General features: G+C 35.0%; 1 protein-coding gene across 2 annotated transcripts in view; it reads left to right on the forward strand.

Annotated features, from left to right (window-relative positions):
- Positions 1–21,623, forward strand: part of LOC115212363 (polynucleotide 5'-hydroxyl-kinase NOL9) — a 69,321-nt gene that overhangs the window by 15,591 nt on the left and 32,107 nt on the right. The window contains exon 3 of one of the 2 annotated variants that reach the window (XM_029781236.2): positions 7,917–12,705. The exons of the other annotated variant lie outside the window; for it this stretch is intronic. Coding sequence (XP_029637096.1) covers positions 7,917–10,455 — 2,539 coding nt within the window. The 3' untranslated portion in view covers positions 10,456–12,705. Of the gene's footprint in view, positions 1–7,916; positions 12,706–21,623 lie in introns of those variants that run through there. 2 annotated transcript variants of the gene reach the window in all.

Here is a 21,623-nt window from a genome sequence, read left to right on the forward strand (position 1 = left end):
ATCTGTGTCATCAACATCTGCTGGAATTGGGGGGTGGGGGTGGATCCAAGATAAATTTCTGCTCTGACAAGGAAGGACAAATGTTCATTTGTTTTTATGGCACTCTTGTTGTTTAGTACCTGCTCACATTAAAAAAACAAAAAGTTTGATGTAGGGTTGGCATTTGGGATTGGAATATCAGTTCCAGTTCTCTGTTATTGATCTTAAGATTTCCACAATTAGAATTCATATTACTTGTATGATTTTTTTTCAAGTTCTTTATTTCTGTTTCTTGTTTGTTAATATTGTAGCAAGCAGCTCTCATTACAAATCCCAAGGTTTAAATAATTTTTTTGATAAGAATTATGTAATTGTAAGATTGTCATACACTCAAGATGCATCCCTATTCTAAAAATGCTTAAGTTGAAGTCTTGCCACTGAAATAATTATTTTAATGAACTGCTTGTTCCAGGGTTGCATTGGTAAGTTGTCTAGAGTCTACAAACTAACTTGAATAAATTCTAATTGTAACCACTTGAATTTTGTTAATAGTACTCTTTTTCAAATGTTTAAACATAACATTTACATGATTTTCCCCTTACATTTAAATTCAAGACCTAATTAACAAATCCTGATAATTATTTGAAGTTGAGTACATTGTGAGCATGTTAGAATCCATAGTGTTCAACATATATTTTCATTCTTATTTATCTTTAGTTCTCATAAGTCATTTATCCAGAGTGAATCTGCCAACATGTCTTCATATACTCAGCTGGTTAATATGGTAACTGAGTATCTGAAATGGTTTTCAATTTAATCTGTTCACCATTAGTAATGTTAAAGCAAGTTGGTTATTATAGTTGATAACTACTTTTACGCTATCACTGACTGGCATTGCTCATGATTTTGGTAGTCTGAAAAGCTACAAAATCTGAAGCTAACTTTACAATAAATTTTTAATTTGTATTTTTATAAAAATAATTGCTTTAACATCCTTAACAATCACAATAGTTGAATAACTTGGATTAGTAACATGATCATCTGCACTGAAACTTTTCCTCATTAGTAAATCTAAGCTGCATCTAAATTACCAAATATCTTCAACATTTTCTTTTTACTGTTACTGTGATAAATTCTGCTCTTTCAAATTTACCAACTTGTACACATATCGCATTCATTTCAATCAACCCTTACTAATACTTGAACCAAGTATCACCAAATAGTCCTTAACAAAGGCTAAGAACTCTGCTTTATTGGAGAACTAAGCTCTTACCATCAGTCTTCAATTAATATTTCATTGTCTTTAATTGCTTAGTCTACATAGCTGTGGGAATAAGTACCAACATTTCTGAAAATGTTACGTTTTGTTTAATTAAGAAGGAGAATAATCCAAATTGCACAACTAAACTCTGGCTTAATGGGTACCTATAACTCTTGGAGATATTCATCTTTTATAATTGGAAGGCAGGGGTTGAGTTGGGGTAATAACATCACAGTCAGTTAAAAGTTGCAATTATTACATTGGTAAGAATTGGAAAGATCAAAAGTAAAATCTTGTAAGTTTAAAAAAAGGATTATTCTTGATTTGTCTGTGGTATTGTATCCTTTACACATTAAACATCTAAAATATTTCTAGGAGGTTATAAATGATTTGTTACTTAGTGAGTTATTAAAAAAAAAATCTCATTCATAGAATATAAGATTATAAGTTACAGTATTATTTAGTCTTTAATGTTTTCCTCTCTACTTTCTTTGCTCTTTACATAGTAATCTGCTTGTGTGAATTAGTAGGGCCAATGACAGTCAATAGTAACCAAGCATCTGCACATATGTGCAGGCCTGGACAAGATTTATTGAAGAGGATTAGTAGTTGCCCATGCATGCAAGTCTCCCCTTTTCTCACCACTGACGTTTTTCCTGGGGAAAGGTTACTGACCTAGGCTAGTACAGATAGGGACCAGTGTTGGTGCAAGCATTGCTGTTAGAACACATACTACAAGGCACTTTGCCAACTTTCTAACAGTTCTACCAACCTACCACCTTGGATTGCTACATTTTAATTGCCCCTAGAAGAAAGAAAGTCAAAGTTAACCATTACAGGATTTGAACTCTGATGCAGACAGTCACCACAAAATGTTCCTATTGCCTCTATTAGCATAATTTGCCACCCTGAGTTTTATATTCAAGTTTTTTTTTGCCCTACAGAAATTATGTCATTGTGTCATATAAGAGCCCAATGTTAAAATGGGTTTCAAACATTAGACCAAAATTAACGAAACGATTAGATAAGCTTTATTAGATAAAATATTGTAATTTTGAAAAGTATTAGAAACACATAATTGGATATTTCTTTTACTAGAAACATGATCAATGGAAAGGGTTTTTTTTTTTGCAGGGATGGGGGTTGTAACATTGTTCCAAATCCATATATTTGTAGGAATTTGTTGAACCCAGCATCCCTCATGTTATGGAAACACTGTGATCCTGAAAATCAAGGCTTACTATGGAATTGCACATTGTGAAACATATTTCCCATTGATTTCCATGTAATATGGAAGTTAGTGAAAGAATGATTTCACATTACAAAATTATGGCAAGATTTTCAGGAATGCAAGGATTCCTTAATGCCAGAGATTTATGTACCTATTTTAAGGACCCTAAATGGATGAAAGGCTATAAGTACCTCAGTGGCACTTAAACTCAGACCACAGAATGGAGTTAAGTTTACTCTAATATTCTACATTTTCTAACATGCCAGATGGCAGTTTATTGATTACACAAAAGCCTCTCCATGGTTGCTCAGTTTGCTAGAAATAGCACGCAAATACCCACAAATTGTACTCTTACTGCCTTGTAAAAGGACAATCTTGTTTTAGATGGGATTATCACGGCAAGAATTCCTTCAATCAAAAGTCAGCTCAGTCAGAGCTGATATGAAATGAAACAACTCACTGCAAAAGAAGTTTGGCTATATATTGTGTTCTATGATTTTCGTAATGATTCCCAGCATAGGCACAAAGCCACAAATTAATATTTTTTTTATCAATGACAGACAAGGTTGACCTGAATGGGATTTGAACCCAGAATGTGTAAGAATATAAAAGAGATGTAACTAAATATGTCAAGGCTCTTTGAGACTCTCCCGATTCTTTCATCCATCATTCAATCTCAGTAATTTATCAAACTAACTGCATCCATTTTTTACATGAATCTTTTCGATTTTCATGGAATTTCCCTGGCATTATATCAAATTTGACTTTTGATTTGTTTTCATCATCATCATCATACGTCCGTTTTCCACGCTGGCATGGGCTAGGCAGTTTGACGAGGAGCTGTCTAAATTTCAGTTGTCTGTTGTGGTATATTTTCTACGGCTGGATGCCCTTCCTAACGCCAACCACTTTACAGAGTGTGCTGGGTGCTTTTTACGTACCACCAGCATGGTTGCATCTATGTAGCACTGGCACCTGCAAAGGACAAGCTTATATGTATGGATGGAAGGCGGCGAGCTGGCAGAAACGTTAGCACGCCGGGCGAAATGCCTAGCCGTATTTCGTCTGCCGTTACGTTCTGAGTTCAAATTCTGCCGAGGTTGACTTTGCCTTTCATCCTTTCGGGGTCGATAAATTTAAGTACCAGTTACGCACTGGGGTCGATGTAATTGACTTAATCCCTTTGTCTGTCCTTGTTTGTCCTCTCTGTGTTTAGCCCCTTGTGGGTAGTAAAGAAATATATATGTATGGATGATAACAGTTTTAATTAGCTTGGTGCATCTTAAGTACAGCAAATTGCCACAACTCCCGGTCCTTGTCATTTTCTCAGGTTCAGCATCCAGCTCCTTTCTGAGCACTTAGTCCCACATCTTCCTGGGTCTGCTCCTTCCACAGATTCCCTCTACAATTAGAGCTTTGCACTTCTATATGCAGCTGTCCTCATGCATAAGCTTCACATGACCAAACCAGCATGGTCTTCTCTCTTGCACACAACATATGATGCCTTTTACACTCTGTTGTGTGTGCACAGTGACATTACCCATCCTGTGGTGTATGTTAGCTTCATTTCTTTCAAGCCTTTGCAAGTCCTCTATAGCCAGAGCCCATGTTTCACTGCTATGTAGCATCGCTGTACATACACAGGCATCATACTGTCTGCCTTTTACTTTGAGGGAGAGGCCTGCTCCAGTCAAAGTTTTTAAGATTCAGCAATGTCAGAATTGGGTTGGTAAGAATGCTATATTTAGTTACATCTCTTTTATATTCTTACACATTCTGGGTTCAAATCCCATTCAGGTTAACCCACCAACACTGACTTATCATTTCTGGCTTCTGGTGTTAAAGAAAGAAATGTTTGTGATAGCCCAGAGCTAATTTGATTACATCCTATTTAAGTAAACCTAGCTAGTCTACTGAAATCTCAGATAAAGCTAATAACCATATGACATTTCCCCCCTTAGCATCTGTAGACTAGAGGACATTGGAATAGCTTATAAAGTGAATGTGAGGTTTTCTAGTTGGTGTTAAGTTTGTTTTTTTTTTGTGTGGGGAGGGAACAAGTTGGAGACTTGATATTACAAAAAAACTAAAATATTTTACCATTTTAATGATAATGGTGGTGGGTTGTAGTAAATTCTTCAAATTAGGTTATTTTTACTGATATGTTTTTTAAGATATTTGTTTTATCATTCTTGGTTTTGATAATATTCTTCACTAAACTTTACATTTCATTAATTCATAAAAATAGATCATACAGTAAAAATTACTTTACACTACTGCACACAAAGGTTATGCTAAACTATCATAGCTCCTATGGTATTAATAACTCCTTTCCTAATCATTTCTCCAGAACTATCATGCAGTACTTAACCAAGGAAGCTTGATGTTATTTACTACTTGTTAATAAGAAAACTAATTGATTATATATCCATACTTATTTTGTCAAACCTTTGTGTGTGCGTATTCACATGAAGTTATCTCTGCTTCTTCATTTGAGCAATGTTGTTTATATTCTCAGTGAACATTACATTCTGAAGCTCTACAGTTTAGAAGTTTAGTGGGATAAAAGAAGAAAAAAATCCCTTACTTGAGAAACCTGCAAGGGTTGGCAACGGGAAGAGTGTTGAGCCATAAAATACCTCCTGAAATAAGTATCTCTCCAATCTGTGCCAGCATAGAAAAATGAGCAAAAAGGAATTTAGTTGATTTATTCCCAGTTCCTCTTTTCTCCTTCTTGGGTAGTAGCAATATTTCTCTATTTGGACTATACATGTATGATAGAAAATTTGGAAAAAAAATTCTGCTATATGATTTACTATGACCTCTATAAATAATTTCACCTTCCAATTCAAGCATTATAAAATTTCACTTTGTATTAAACAAAGAATCTAAATATATTAATCCTTCATCTCTTAGAGGAGACCATTAAATAACTGGAGCTGCTTTATTTTAGTAGCTAAGCAAAACTTGCACATAATAATTATGTGAATGTTCTCTTTTACTCATTGGATTACCTTACAATGAAATCCCTTGGCTTTAGTGATGTATGGAAAAAATATTATGTTAAGCAAATACCTAAGAGCTGTATCTGGTCATTTTAAGGCTTAATAACTTGGGTTTTGAAAAGCTGCTTTGAGAAGGGCAGTGGGTGTTTAAAGTTTTACGAAGCTGCCATAAAAAATGTGTTATCACTCAGTTATATCATCATCATTTAGCGTCTGTTTTCCATGCTAGCATGGGTTGGACGGTTTAACTGGGGTCTGTGAAGCCGGAAAGCTTCATTAGGCCCAGTCAGATTTGGCAGTGTTTCTACGGCTGGATGCCCTTCCTAACGCCAACCACTCCGCGAGTGTAGTGGGTGTTTTTTACGTGCCACCTGCACAGGCGCCAGACAGAGCTGGCACAACGGCCACGAACAGATGGTGCTTTTACGTGTCACCGGCACGGGGCCAGCCGAGGCTGGCAACGAACACGAACGGATGGTGCTTTTACGTGCCACCGACACGGGGCCAGACAGAGCTGGCAAACGAAACACAAGAGGGCAGACCTGTTACTGAGTCAAGAATCTTTTCAAAGCCTGGAGTCCATGGCAAAATAAATTTAAGAGGATCTCTGGTAGTAAAATGGGGTTAACAAATGAAATAGTCAATTATCTAAATAGTTCTTTTTTTTTTTTTTTGTTTGTTTACTATCATTAGATCAGTTTTCAATGTATTGGGTCATCCCATATACAAAGTGGTTTTTTAATACTTTTATGTTTCAAAATTAAGATAAACAAAGTTCCTTTTTAATCTAAAATATACTCTCCTTCATTTTCTACAATGTTCTTCCATCTATCTTGTGGACTTGCAAGGCCCTTCTTCCAAACTTCGCTTGTCTGTGATGAAAAATACTCCTCCAGTACTGTTCTGACCTCGTCTACAGAATTCATATTTTTTTCTGTCCAAATGATTTTGATGACTTGAGGAATAAATAATTAGGTGGGGCAATGTCCAGTGAATATGGTAGTTGGGGCATCGTTTCCCATTCAAACTGCTCTAGCTTTTGGAATGTCATCTTCGCTATGTGTAGCCGAGCATTAACCTGATGGAAGAATACCTTTCATCTTGAAACCAAAGATAATCATTTTTTTCTTCTACTGTTGACTTAAACTGCTCAAGTTGCTTGAAGTAGACTCCTTTGTTATCGTTTGGTTTTGGTTAAAAAGCTCAAAGTGGACTAAACCTTATATATCCCACCAAACAGATAACAACACCTTACATAGGTGAAGATCTTCTTTAGCCTGGTGTGCCCCTGTTTCTCCTTTCCCTACCCAGTCTCTTTGGTGCTTGACATTTTTATAGAGAACCCATTTTTCATCATCAGTCACTATTCGGTCCAAAAAAGGTTCATTTGTGAGATATGATAGCACAGAAGAGCACACATTCATTCTTTGTACATGATTAGCCTAGGAAAGTTTGTGAAGAACCCATTGACTCAATTTACTGACTTTTCCGATGGCATGCAGGTGTTGATAAATGGTTGAATGACCAAATCTAAGCTTCTCTGCTAGTTCCTCAACAGTTTGCAGGACATCCTCGTCGAGCTCTACAGATCTTCCAGGACAAGGCTTGTCTTCAAGGCTGTAGTTTCTGGCTCAGAATTTCTGGAACCACCGTTGACACTGGCTTATGCTTATTGTCCAATCTCCATATACTGCATTAATATTCCTCACAGTTTTCGTTGCATTGTTGCCTTTATTGAACTCGTAAAGCAAAATATACCAAATATACTCCTTTGTCACTTCCATTATAGCTTTTGAAAAAATTAGTGTTAAAATTGAATTGCACTCTTCAAAACTTGCACTAAGAATAAGGACAAGGTAAAATTACTACCTGCTTTTATAGCAAGTTGATGCAGGTAGTTTATCCTGTCCCCCTCCGACTTTTAGTTCATGGAATTGAAAAAACTACATTATTCATGGGATGACCCGATATTTTCTTGTAGAGATATATATATGTATGTATGTATATATGTAGATATATATATATGTATGTATGTATATATATATATATATATATATATATATATATATTTTTAAGATATCACATTCTTTTTTTCATCAGTAAAGCAATTTCTGTATTTTTTAAATATTTCCTAATCTTTTTTTTTTTTGTTACGTCTACAAAGCCTACCTTTTAGTACTTAGGGTTTTTAAAACTTTCTTACAGGGTATCTACTTTGGTGAATTTTGGCTAAATAGTTAAAAATTAATATTTCTGTTGCAAATCTAATTAAAGACATCTGTCTTCATCAATGGTCTTTCTTAGTTTTTTTTTTTTCTATAATATATTTGAGTAAATTTCAAAATGAGAACTTATGCATAACTTTATGTTGAAAAAAAAAAGACATGCAAACATTAAAAAATCTTATGTGTACTTTTCAAGCCCAATTTTTTATTGGCAGTGGAAATTGGGAAATGATTAATGACGAGCGATGTCGAGAAGTGACTCAAGAAGACTATGGTAGTGCCTGGAAACAACATGATGGAGACACAACATCAATTGTACTGCATCCATGGCCTCATGGTAACAACTTTCAAGAACAGCAGCCACATTCCCATCAAGTGCTACAGAAAAATAAACATGCTGGTCTTGCGAACACTTCTAATTTGTCAATTATTGGTGGTGTTCTTGACAGTACACTATCAGGACACAACAACCCAGGTATTTCTCATCCTTCGCTTCAACATTATCATTCAGAACAAGAAAAGCAACAGTCTCAATTTACTGAGAATCACATTCAGGTGCAAGATGGTTCTGTACGGCATTTTGGTGATCAAACTCAAATATACAATACCTATAATGTTGATGTCAAATCCCAGACTCATATCTCAAATAACCAAACTGATCCCAACCAATCTTCCCAACCATGTCATCTACAGCAATACACTGACTTAAATCACACTCAGTCTCAACCAAACGGTTCTTCGTTTGGTGCTTCTAAAGTAAAATATTATTACCCTGCAAGCTTTGGTAAAGAAGGTATTTTAGAGGTTGAAAGGGCTTTGCAACCTGTTCCTCCCGAAGAAGTACTGACTCAAGGTTTCCGCATAAATATAAAGCGATGTGATATGGCTACTTTAGTTGGGGCCAACTGGCTCAATGATGAAATCATCAATTTTTACATGAATATTATTGTTCAAAGAAGTAAAATAGATGGCTATCCTTCAGTCTACATTCCAAGCACATTCTTCTTTCCCATGGTTATGAAACGAGGCTATAATGGTGTAAGGCGGTGGACCAAAAATGTAGACATATTTGATCATGATTTAATGCTGATACCAATTCATTTGGAGAGTGAAAATCATTGGACTCTCATAGCTGTTGATTTCCTTCAGTCTAGTATCTGCTATTATGACAGTTATTTACAAGACAGGGATGATGCTATGGATGCAATTCTTAATTATTTGAGAGAAGAAATGAAAACCAAAAAGAATATTGAAATGGACACCAACTGTTGGGTGAAAGTGAATATGAAGAATATACCACTTCAAGAAAACATGTCTGATTGTGGTGTCTTCAGTTGTATTTATGCCGAGTACATCAGCCGAGGAGACAAAATGGATTTTACTCAAGAAGATATGCCCTATTTCCGACGGAAAATGGTTTATGAAATTCTTAATCATAAAATAGTTAATCACAGTCCAAGGGATCTTGAGAATATGATTTCTGATGACCTTTTAGACGATATTACTTCCGCAAATGAAAATGGTCATATTCTGACACCAGATATTGCCACAGCCGTGATCCAAAATGGTCTACCTGACAATTTCCAGGGTCCTACAAAGGTTAGTGAGGAGGCTATGGGCTTAGCTGCTGTTTCAAAAGACACAGAAGGAGTCAGAGACGTTGAAAAGACCCAGAATGGTTCTACAGGTGGAGAAATGGAAGAAAAGGCTTCACCTGCAGAAGCAGGTGAAGAAACTAGTAGAAAACATAAAACCAATTTGATCTCTGAAATTAAAAGAATTGTCAGTCTCTTTGATGATGTCAGTGAGGAAAAGAGAAATCTACTTGAGAGTCAACTCTTTCAGTTGCTCAGAGAAAATCTGCAGAATTCTAACCAGAAAGCCAAGAAATTTAAAATCAGGCATAATGATCTTGCAAGCATAATGTCAGTGATTGAAAAGCATTCAGGGGAAAATTCTGAGAGTGATGAATTAAATAGTGTCAGTGATGACAGTGCCAGTAGTAGTACTGTCAGCAGTAGTTCTAGAACTACCACCAGTAGTACTGTTTCAAGTGATAAAGGAATAAAAAGCTCTGATGACACTGAAGTTTCAAGCCTTTCTGATAATTCAGAAGAGTCAGGTTTGTTTAATATTATGAAGGAAATGGAGAAAATGTTTCTTTCTTTGGCTGCTTTTGTACGAATTATTTGCAAAACTGACCAAGAACTGTTGAAAGGCAAAGCGGGAGAAGCGTCCAGTCGATCAAATTCTGTGATAAAAGGGATTAGCTACATTACGTCTAAACTAGAAAACATAAACCAAAGGTTGAAGAGTCAATCTATTCTGAAAACTGCTGCACAGCAACACATGACATCTCAGCATGACAGAAAAACATCCAAAAAATGTATGTCGCAACGTTTAGTGATCCAGAAAAAATCGAGGAGAAATGAAAGGGACATTATGAAAACCAAACATTGTTTGAGAAATAGCGTTACATTTTCAAACCAAGTTGGCAGTGAGGAGGACATCTCCAATGATGAAACTACTGAAGCAAGACTTTTTACCAGTGCAGCAAAAAACCTTGGCATCAGTCTTGAAAGTGGAGCTTATTTGAAAAAGCTTCACTTACGAAAAAACTTATTGAAAAAATTTCCATTGCCAGCAGATGTATTTGATTTGAATTGCCAGTTGCAGGACAAAGCTCACAAGCAACATGCATTCAAAAGCATGGTGCGGTCAGATCATTGTAAAAAAGGAAAAAAGAAAAAGTAAACTCTTACACACTCACAAAAAAAAAAAAAAGAAAGAAAAAAATATCATTTACCTGTCTGTCTACCTTTCTATCATCTGATTTTTCAAATTTTCATTGAGTTACTTTCTCATACTTCATTAATAGGCATACAGAAACACACATATACATATGCATGCATGCATACATACGTAAATACCTGTCAGCATCTTTTATACCTTGCAATCAACTAAATTGCTTATGATAATCTGAAAATACAGCAAAAGATGTACACAAGTAGTCTAGGTCTGTTCATTTTTATACATGCAGAATTGGAAAACAAAATGAGCAGCTTTAAAATCATTTCAAAGCTCTTTAAATTCAATGTTAGTTTTGTCTGTTTTCTCTCTCTCCTATGTCCCATTACCACTGCCTCCGTCGCTGCTGTCGACCAGCAAGATCAACACTTACCACCATTACTCCTTTCCTTCCACTGTCAGCAACTCTTTGATTTCTTCGTCTTGTTTTGCTCATGAAACCCATCTCTGCTGCTATTGTTGCAATGACATACTGTTCTCTGTTGAGTTCTTTGTAACAATCAAACCATTAAGCCCACTAAGACAGACATTGTAGGGAAATGTAAAAGATCTGTACCACGTCTCTTTCGTCGTTTGATGCAAAATGCATGGTAGTTTCTCTTACTCCAAAGACCATTGATGAAACAAAGTCAACTAGATGCTTTTTGATTGGCATATTGTTCATTTACTTTTCATTTATCCGAAACTTTTTTTTTTTTGATTCCCTCTCTGATAGAAAGTTTTTAGTTAAAGAATGTACTATGAAAAAAGGCTGAATTTCAAATCAGGACACCCACAAAATTTGGATTTCTCCATTTTGATGAGGAGATTATTATTATTATCATATTTTAAAAATCACTATAGCCTTTAAAATGATGTGCTTTTTATGAAAAAAAATTTTGAAAATTTATGCTTTTTCCATCACCCCTTCACTACTTCTATCCAAACAGGTTTTGACCAATCTTTTTTGCACTACACACTTAAAAACAAAGGAAGAAGCCTTTTTGGTAAAAAGTGGTTTAAGGAAGATTTAGCATTTGTTTCTAGCACACCCTACGACTACCTGGTACCTTACTTGTTTCACCTTGACACCATGTGTGTGTGTGAGAAAAAGTATATTTACCAAAAATAAAAAAGTTTAATGAAAAACAAAAATTTTGAAAATTTAATTTTTTTCAATCCTTCCCTCCATTTGTTTTCTGCTTATAATTTTGAAATATTGGAGAGCCTGAGAAGGCCATTGCTGGGATTTATCCACAGTGATTAAAAAAAGGTGTGTAGTTTTAAGGGCGATATAGCTGTTTCTAGCACATCGTACAAACTTTTTGGCATCTTCCTCATTTCTTTGCCATTCTGATATGTATTGATGTTTTTCAATATTTTTGTACCCATAGACATTTTATAGTATGGTGATCCATTTCTGGGATTTAAGCAACAAAATAATTTGTAATTTAAATTTTTATTGCAGCCCTCTTCCACCCTGCACCAAGCAAGTTTGCATGTGTAAGGAAAGACTTTTGCTAACAGAAAAGAATGTTATTAAAATAAATTCTTTTACATACCCTTTTTTTTTTTTTAAATCACTGGATAAATCCCAGCAATGATCTTTTCAGGCTCTCCAATATTTTGAATTGATAAACAGAAACAAACAAGGGCGTTGAAAAAAAATTATTAATTTTCAAACGTTTTTTTCTTTTAATAACAGACTTTTCTGTTCTTAAATGCTTTTTCTTACATGTAATTTCGCTTGGCGCTAAGCTTGGGTGGAGAAGAAATGAGGAAGGTATCGGTGGGTTGTAGGGTGTACTAAAAACAACTAAATCTCTTAATTCATACACCTTTTCTTCTGGAATTTTTTTTTTTTTTTTCAAACTGAAAAGTCTCCTCCCATTGTCTTAAAGTGTGCAATGCCAAAAAAAAAAATTTGACCAAAATCAGTTTGATTGTGGAAAGAAAGTGGGTATGAGGAAAACCATAAATTTTCAAAAAAAAAAAAATTAAGGCTGTGGTGAAAAAAGAAATTTAGAAAAATCACTGTCAAAACAGAAGATCCAACTTAGGTGGGTGTCCTGATTCGTAACTCTGCTGAAAAAAATAAATTTAGGGAAAGCATTTTGATTAAAAGTATGTATAACAGAAAAAAATGAGAGGTTATGGATTAGGTTATAAGGAAGCATACATACTCAATGAAGAAATAATAAATGTTTTTCTTTTTTTTTTTTTTATTTTCATTTGTTGTCTGCAATTGGAAGTCTTGCTCTGCTTTCTTGAGTTCTACATTATCAATTACTTCATTTCTTCATATTTCTTATGCTTCTTACCACATTGTCAATTCAATTCAGTTATTTCTGTGTTGCCTCTTGTTATTTATTTGTTTTTTTTTCTCTTTTTTTTTTAAATACATACAACAAATAAAGTTATTTTCATGTTAATGTCTGATGCAAATGACTTTTACTACTGTCTATATCGCCATACTATAATGTCCAGTATATTTATTACATATCAAGAACATGAATTATATGTAGTGAGAATGCTAGATGTGAAAACTTGATTAAAAGAGAGAAACTGTTGCCTTAGATGGACACATGGCTCTGTCTATATGATGTTCCTTATCTGGAGAAAATATGGTATTTAAGCTTTTTATGAAGAATTGCTGAATTTCAGGCTGCGACTCAGAGGTTTTCTCTGTATTAAATAGATATAACCACTGTAAACTGGCATTCAAATATCTTAGCTGCATGATCAGTTGATCAAACTTACCTGTGGACTGTATGTTGTTGACACAAGCCATCACCATTTCTCTTGAATTCCAAATCTAACACCGTCTTCATTTTTCAGCTGTGCCAGTACTAAGAGCTGTATAACTAGTTCCAGTCGTCTTTAACCCTTTAGCATACAGATTACTCTGTCAGATGTAATGTTTATTTATTCAGTGTTTTGAATTAATCATGCATTATCTCATAGCTTTGAGGTTTTGATAATGTGATTGCTTATTTTTAGAATGACGTTGTAGGGTAGGTGTGAGAAACTTGATCTGGATGGTTTGGAAATAAAACAATAGAATATTTGGGCCAGATAAAGCCAGTTTAGATGCAAAAGGGTTAAATGAAGGCTAAACAGTTGTGTGACTGGACTGTACCCATGAGATTTTGTTGATCTATATAAATTTTAACTCTCCTGTTAAAACTGATACATTCTTTACAGCTTGTTGGTCTGAAAGAAAATGTGTGTTAATGAAGAGTAGTAACAATAATAATACAATCTTTGTACTGTGTTGATCAACTGCTCATTGTTTTGCACATATTTTATTCATCCATCCATTTATTATGTTAGTCTACTATGTGAACAATGTATTAATCCAAAATACAATTCTGAGAAAGTATTTATTAAGGACAAATCAGAGAATTTTTTCGTTTTTTTTTTTTTTTTTTCAATACATACAACAAATAAAGTTATTTTCACGTTAATGTCTGATGCAAATGACTTTTACTACTAAATTGTATTTAGGTAGCTTTGAGAGAGCAACAGGTGTTTTGCTCAAAGATAATTAAGGGACTTTCATCCGTACTTTAATCTGAACATTGTATACCATGAAAACTACAAATCTTTTTATTATGTAGCTGTAAAACCTGAAAATAAGTTGTCAGGGCAGTAATAATACTTCATTTACAGTCTTTACAAATGTTGGGGCTACAAAATATGCTATAATTTCTCATTGCACCTAACCAAAACTGCATTACAGAGGTTAGGGTGTCTCTTCAAAGCCATGAAATATGTAATCTCTGAATAGCTGTCATGCTTTTCCTAAACAACAAATGCATACTATCATACATTTAGATCAGAGCATCTTTGTCCGTTCATGCAATCACTCCAGTCTCAAAAAGAGAGGAGTTGAGAACACAACAGATTTGAAAATTAATGCACCTCAATTTGTTTGCTTTTCTTTTTTTGTTAATGCCTGGACAGAGGAGCTATGTACATTGCCTGTGCAAACCCTCTAAAACTGGTAAGATGTTCCTATTAGCTATGTGAAAGTTGTGGATGCAAGAGGGTTGATATATGGAGGAAGACTCGGGTGTGGTAGTGCAGGTTCTGGTAAGATGTGGGGGATTTTTTCTGTTGCTGTCACAATCTTTGAAGATTGAAAATCAAATGAAAATTTTCAAATTTGGTATATTGATATAATTTTTCATGTTGAATCTGATGTTATTCACTTGTTCCTTAAAATTGTTTAGAAAAATGTTACAGAGGTTTAAAGTTTTATTTTTACCCAATCAGAAAACAGGATTTGGAAGTTGGCATTTTGTGCATGATAGCTGTCTAGTACATTACGATGACAATGAAAGCAATATATTACCATGACAAAAATTGTAAGAAGTTTTGAAATTTTAATAAGTTTAAATGAATAAAGTTATGTGAAATGTTGGAACAGGCAGTGTAGAGGGAAAAATCCTCAATGAAATTTTTTTGCAAAAAAAAAAAAAAAAACCTGTTAAATTGCCACAAAAAAAGAGACAAAAAAAAAACCTGTTACACTACTGTACTTCAGGTCATGTAAACAATACATTTTGTTACAAAAATTTGAAAACGAAAGTTTGCGATAGACTAGGAGTTACCCAAAGAAATAATTTTCATATCTGCTGCATCATAAACTCTGGTGGGTCCCACATTGTTATTCATTTTATACTAACCCATGTGCTTTACACTTGTTGTGTATGGGGACCATCAATTTTGGGAGTGTGAGAGTAGGCCCTCCACAAGTTACAGAAAGTTGTTGTTCCTGGAAGAATCGATTGACATATGCATTTCCCTAGTGCAGTGGCTCTCAACTAGGGTCCACATAGTCCCAGAATTTCCATGAGATTTTGGGGTTCCATGCAACAAAATAGTAAATTGGAGCTCCATAAGAGTATTTTTAAGGGCTCCTGAAAAAATTTGCTTTAGATGTATGTATTGCAAAAAACAGCTCGGTTTCTTTCTCTAACACATTACATAGTTCAAGGAAATTTCTTTAAAACTAGTTTTTTAAACATTGAATAGTTATGGGGTTCCACCAGAATATAATAGAAATCAAAGGGGTCCATAGGTCAGAAATGTCCTCATATATGTGCTCAAGTGCATGAATATTATGTTGGTGAGCACAGTAGTGCTAACGTTGACATGATGACTGGCTATTCTGCATTTTTGAAGACTTGTTGAATATATTACCTAGGAAATGGTGAGAGAAAGAACATCTGGTTGTAAAATCCTGCCTCAAAATCTGTTCTCATCCAAGCCATGCTTGGAACAAGCATGGAACAATATATATATATAGGAGTGGTTGTGTGGTAAGTAGCTTGTTTACCAACCACATGGTTCTGGGTTCAGTCCCACTGCGTGGTACCTTGGGCAAGTGTCTTCTACTATAGCCTCGGGCTGACCAAAGCCTTGTGAGTGGATTTGGTAGATGGAAACTGAAAGAAGCCCGTCATATATATATGTATATATATATATATATGTGTGTGTGTGTCTGTATTTGTCCCCCTAGCATTGCTTGACAACCGATGCTGGTGTGTTTACGTCCCCGTTACTTAGCGGTTTGGCAAAAGAGACCAATAGAATAAGTACTGGGCTTACAAAAGAACAAGTCCCGGGTTCGAGTTGCTCGATTAAAGGCGGTGCTCCAGCATGGCCGCAGTCAAATAACTGAAACAAGTAAAAGAGTAAAAAAGAGAGTATATATATATATATATTAGAAATAGAGAATGCACAAACAAAACGTGGTATCACTTTAGAGCATTTAATTTGTAATCTAAATATAGTACTGAGTAATTACAATAAATATGTAAAGTCTCTTACAGCAGGTTCTAGAATAGCCAAGTGTGTAGAATATATGTTATTGAGCAAGGATTTCTATGTAAGCTAACTATTCTGTCATTGGTGAGAGAGGGAGAGAGTGATAATGAATATCCTTAATCAAGGATATTTGTAGTTACCAAATTGTTGAAGAACTATCTTAAACTCAGTAAGGATTTCATAAATTCTTCAATCATGGAACTACCAACTACTATAATCTTTATACTTAGATCTTCAATTTGGTAACTACTAATGTCCTTAATTAAGGATATTCTCTATTTCTCTCTTTCTCTCTGATGACAGTATAGTTAGCTTACATGAAAATCCTTGCTCAATAACATGTTTAGCTATTCTAGAAACTGCAGTAAGGGACTTTACATTTTTTCTATAACTACAATCATCATCATCATCATCATTTAGCGTCCGTTTTCCATGCTAGCATGGGTTGGACGGTTTAATTAGGGTCTGTGAAGCCGGAAGGCTTCATCAGGCCCAGTCAGATTTGGCAGTGTTTCTACGGCTGGATGCCCTTCCTAACGCCAACCACTCCGTGAGTGTAGTGGGTGCTTTTTACGTGCCAGACGGATCTGGCAAACGGCCACGAACGGATGGTGTTTTTACGTGCCACCGGCACGGGGGCCAGGCGACAATGTACTGTTTAAATTATAAATTAAATCCTGTAAAGTGATACCACATGTTTTGCTTGCTTATTCTCTATTTCTAAGATATATCTGTCTGCCCTGCAATGATCTACATCTGACCATCCTTGAAAAGCTGCCTTGACACCAACTTTCATTCTGTTGCAGTTCAAGCTGAAGTTTTAGTGGAAAACCAAACTGAGCACTTAAAGTACATATTACATTACTTTATTAGAAGGTGGTGTCCCAGCATGGCCGCGGCCTTCGGGCTAAAACATTTTTAAGGATAGATATATATATATATATATATAATAAATTGCTAGCAAGGACACGGTACTTCATTTTATAAACATAATATACTACCAAGTATATTAAAGGTTTACGTGTTAATATGGTCTTTTTATGATAGTATTACAATGCTTTCATTTTAACGTTTATAAATTTTCTATAGAATTCAGAGCCAGCACTTCAAATTATGGCATTTTGTAAGTAATGTATGTATATGCATATTTCAAGAGTTATTGCTCTTTTATCAGCATCACATCCAACCTATCAACTATCCACGAATGCATTGCTTAAATACCCACCGAATTTAATGGTCTAACACTATTGAATAGACCAGTTTACGTATTAAATTCATTCTTAGCAACTGGTTCATGAACATTGTTAGCAAGGACAAAATTTCGTTATGTAACCATAATATTCTACCAAGTACATTGACGGTGTATGAAATGTAACTTGCAGTGTTGGCTCTTAATCCTATAGAAAATCTATAAGATCAACGCAAAAAGTACTCCATCTGGTGTGAGAAATATTTAATAAGCAATTTATGTTTTATGTGCTACTATTAGTTTCATGTGCTGAAAGCATGCTTAAATACGTCTGGTGTCTTAGATTGATGATTGTACTAGGATACCAGGCATTTAAAAATACTGTCTGGCATGTTATCAGCACATGAAACTAATAGTAGCACATAAAAACATAGTGTTTATTTTATATATGTACGTGTGTGTGGCATATTCAACAAGTGGCTCATTAAGTTGCTATGGTGGAAATTGAATAATATGATTTAATAAATTTAGCTATGAATAGTCTCACATTCAGTAAATGTTTTTTCAATAATTAACAAAACTAATGTATGTTAATGAGAAAAAGAAAGCTTAATTCTTTCTTTGGGAGAAAATTACTTGTGTGAAGAATTTGTGGAATCAGATGTAAGGAAGTTGAGCCTTACAGATTATACAGAATCTTAAAGAAGTATGATACTTACACTGAACATATTCTTGAGACTGCATCATTAATTCTAATCCTATTCTTGAGGTTGTATTGTGCAATGAACTTACTGGAGTCATGTAAACTTTTAGGATACCTACAAAAAAAGATAACTACAAAAATACATGAACTCAGCCCACCTTGATGTCAATAACAAAATTTACTTATTGATATTTGAGTGCATTAGGTATGGGTTTAAAGATATTTCATGTTTTTCTTTGAATATATGAAAAATAGATTTAAACATTACTGAAGGAATGAAATGCTATTGACTTCAACAAGACACAAGTTTCGTTTCCATCATGTATGATAAGAGAACACAACCCTCCCAAAGGTTAAAAAAAATATTGGCACAAAAATGAATTGAGCCAAGTAATCTGTATTACATATTAAGACCATCAGAGCAGTTATGCTATTGTTTCTATCTACCAAGATTTTGACTATCACCAATATACACATGTATGTTTTACTCCTTTATATAATATATATATATACAAAGAGAGAGAGAGAGATGTATATATTTGTTCATCTTGTGTTTTTTTTCTATAAGAGCAAGGGTTGAATGAAAACTTGGTAAAATTTTGCGCCTATCTCCAGTTATTATTTAAATAAGTGGTCTTTGAAAACTAGTATTATAGTGCTTTAACAAGTTTTTGTGTTTCTTGGCATTCACCAAATTTCATGCAGGGTTCTCTTTTTGCATTGATGTAACTGATACGTTGCTCTGATCAGTACCTTGCTGTCTGGAGGTCTGTTGTCAGGTCCCAAAAGCTTCATTTCCCAGCTGAATTTGAATTCTGAATGCAAACAGTTGCAAGACATCTTTGTCAAATTTTCTAAAACACATATGCCAATTCATTGTCCAAATAGTTGACTAGTGGAATTTGAACAAATACCAAAGGGCATTTTATCCAGTGCTGTAATGACTGCCAGTTTTGTTACCTTCGTTTTAGCAGAACGAAACCAGTCACTTTGACTTCAGATGTTATACACTGCTGGTTTCAGTGTGTTTCCAATTCTTTCTTGATTGCTTCCTTCTTTACCGTCTTGGCCCACGTTGTCTAAATTGTCTTTCCATCACTGTGGAAGCTTTCTAGGTGGCCTTGGATACCACTTGGCTACTGCACAGGTTCACTTGTTGTTTGTGAACTTTGTGACAGCTCTGACCAAGTGGAACTTGTTTTTGGTATTCTCCAATCCCAGCAATCACCCTGCTCTGTTCTCAAATTACCTCATTTTGCAATGGTAGTCCTAGCATCAATCTTTCCACGACCCCTTGCATTGTAGCCAATTGGTATTCTTTGCAATTGTCTACATCTCACTTGTATATGAGAATAAAGCAAATAGATTAGCTAATATCAATTCTATTTGTGTACCTCAAAGTAGCTTATTTAAATCCCATAGTTACTGGACAGCAGCTTGAATTGGTGATAATTAGTTAAAGCAAATTTCAAGATAATGTCTAGATGATCACTATTACACTATCTTAAAATGAGAGGACACCTTCAACAATCTAGTTCTAGATACACTATTCCTGAATATGGCCGTTCAGCATATGATTGTAGTGGTCATCCCCCACTACTATCTAACAACCAGTGTTGGTTTGTTTATCTCCATAGCTTAGTGGTTCAGCAAAAGAAACTGATAGGATAAATACTGAGGTTGATATGTTCAGCTAAACCCTTCAAACCGGTGCCCCAATATGACTGCAGTCATGAATGGCATGTGGAAGCTCCATCTCTTCAGGTTTCTGTTGCAGCATCTCTTCCCTTGAAGTTGTTTCACTCTACAGTGAGACATGTTCAAGATATTTCTAAACTCGGGTCACTCACAGGTTTGTAATGGAGATACATAATAGATTCATTCAATCCCAAAACATGGTGGGATTTTATTTTATAAACTCTGGCGAAGTTGATATTATATTCTATTTAGTCCACCTGAGATGTTTTTGTAGCCCCAGGTCAGCTTTGATGGAGTAGACCTATAATCAAAGGCATTCCAGTCATGACCATTTTATCTTTTCTAGGTTTCTAGGACTATTATCTCAGATGTCCTTTCTGTTTCAAGACAATAAGTGGTGTGGTTTGATGGCAATTTGACTACTACTTCTAGCAGACTAAGCCAACTGTATTGAGGCTCCTTCATTAGTTGTAGTTTAAATATGTACCATTTAAAATGATTTTGTATCTAACTGTTCCATATTAGCATTTCAGTGTAAAGGGAGTCCTATAATTGGGAGCTTTTTAATAAAGGTTTTCTTGTCTGTTGATCATGTCATAGGTTTATAACCCTGAAAAGAGGAAACAAATAACTGAACTTAATCTTAGTGTGCTAGAAGTAGTTGTCAAATCTCCATCTTAAAACAAGAAGGACATGTGAGCTAATATGGTCCTAGAACATTGGAGAAAAGATTAAATGTTTGTGACTGGAATGCCTTTGATCATAGGTCTGTTCAATCAAATGCGATTCTTTATCACCAAAGGTCTCTTGCTGTTCATGATTTCTCAAGGGCACAAATTTGTAGATCTGCTATGTAATCCACAGATTTAATGCTAGTATATGCTGGAGAAATGAAAGGCAGTCAATCCTGGTGGAATATTTATATTCTGAAGTTACAGGATATAACTCAAGAATGTAAAAAGTGGTGCTTCAGAATGGCTGCAGTCCAATAACTGAAACAAAGGTACATGCATTTAGTGTTGCAATGCAGTTTGATGTCCATGAGATAGTGGAAGCTTGTGCACAGAATAGGCTGTTGCCATCTCATTTAACCTTTAATTAGATCTATATGCCAGTTCCAATGATAGGATGAGTTGGGGGTGATTATTAGAGAACACTAGGCTGACGTTGAGTACTGAAATGAATTCTGCATATCTCCAGGAGAGAAAAGGGTTAAACTACCAGCTAATGATTTATTTGTCAGTTTTTCAGTGTTACAGCTGCCTACAGAGTACTTACTATTTTCAGCAAGGTGGACTGAGTTAGGGTAGTGTTTATATATATGGTGCGGTGAATAAACTGTTTAAATTACACAAAAATGAAAGTAACAGACATCTCACTTTAAGATATATTTACCAAAATTACATAAAAATCTTTTTAAATACTAAAGAGTAAATTTATTCAATAAAATTGCCATTGGCTTCAACCACGACCTTTGGAATCTCCTGCAACTCTTCTGGACAGTCTCCTTGTTTAAATTGGGGAATGCTGCCATAATCCTTGCCTTCAGTTCATCTTTGGTGTTACAAGGAATTTTATTCATCTCTTGCTCAACTGTGCCCCACACATAATAATCAAGGGGGTTGCAGTCTTGGGAGTTAGGAGTGATGTGGTCACAGAAATCGTGTGACAGTCATGACTGGGTTCTCCTGCTTGAGTGGCATGGTACAG

The sequence above is a fragment of the Octopus sinensis genome, linkage group LG5, assembly GCF_006345805.1.
Source record: "Octopus sinensis linkage group LG5, ASM634580v1, whole genome shotgun sequence".
Lineage (NCBI taxonomy): Eukaryota > Metazoa > Mollusca > Cephalopoda > Octopoda > Octopodidae > Octopus > Octopus sinensis.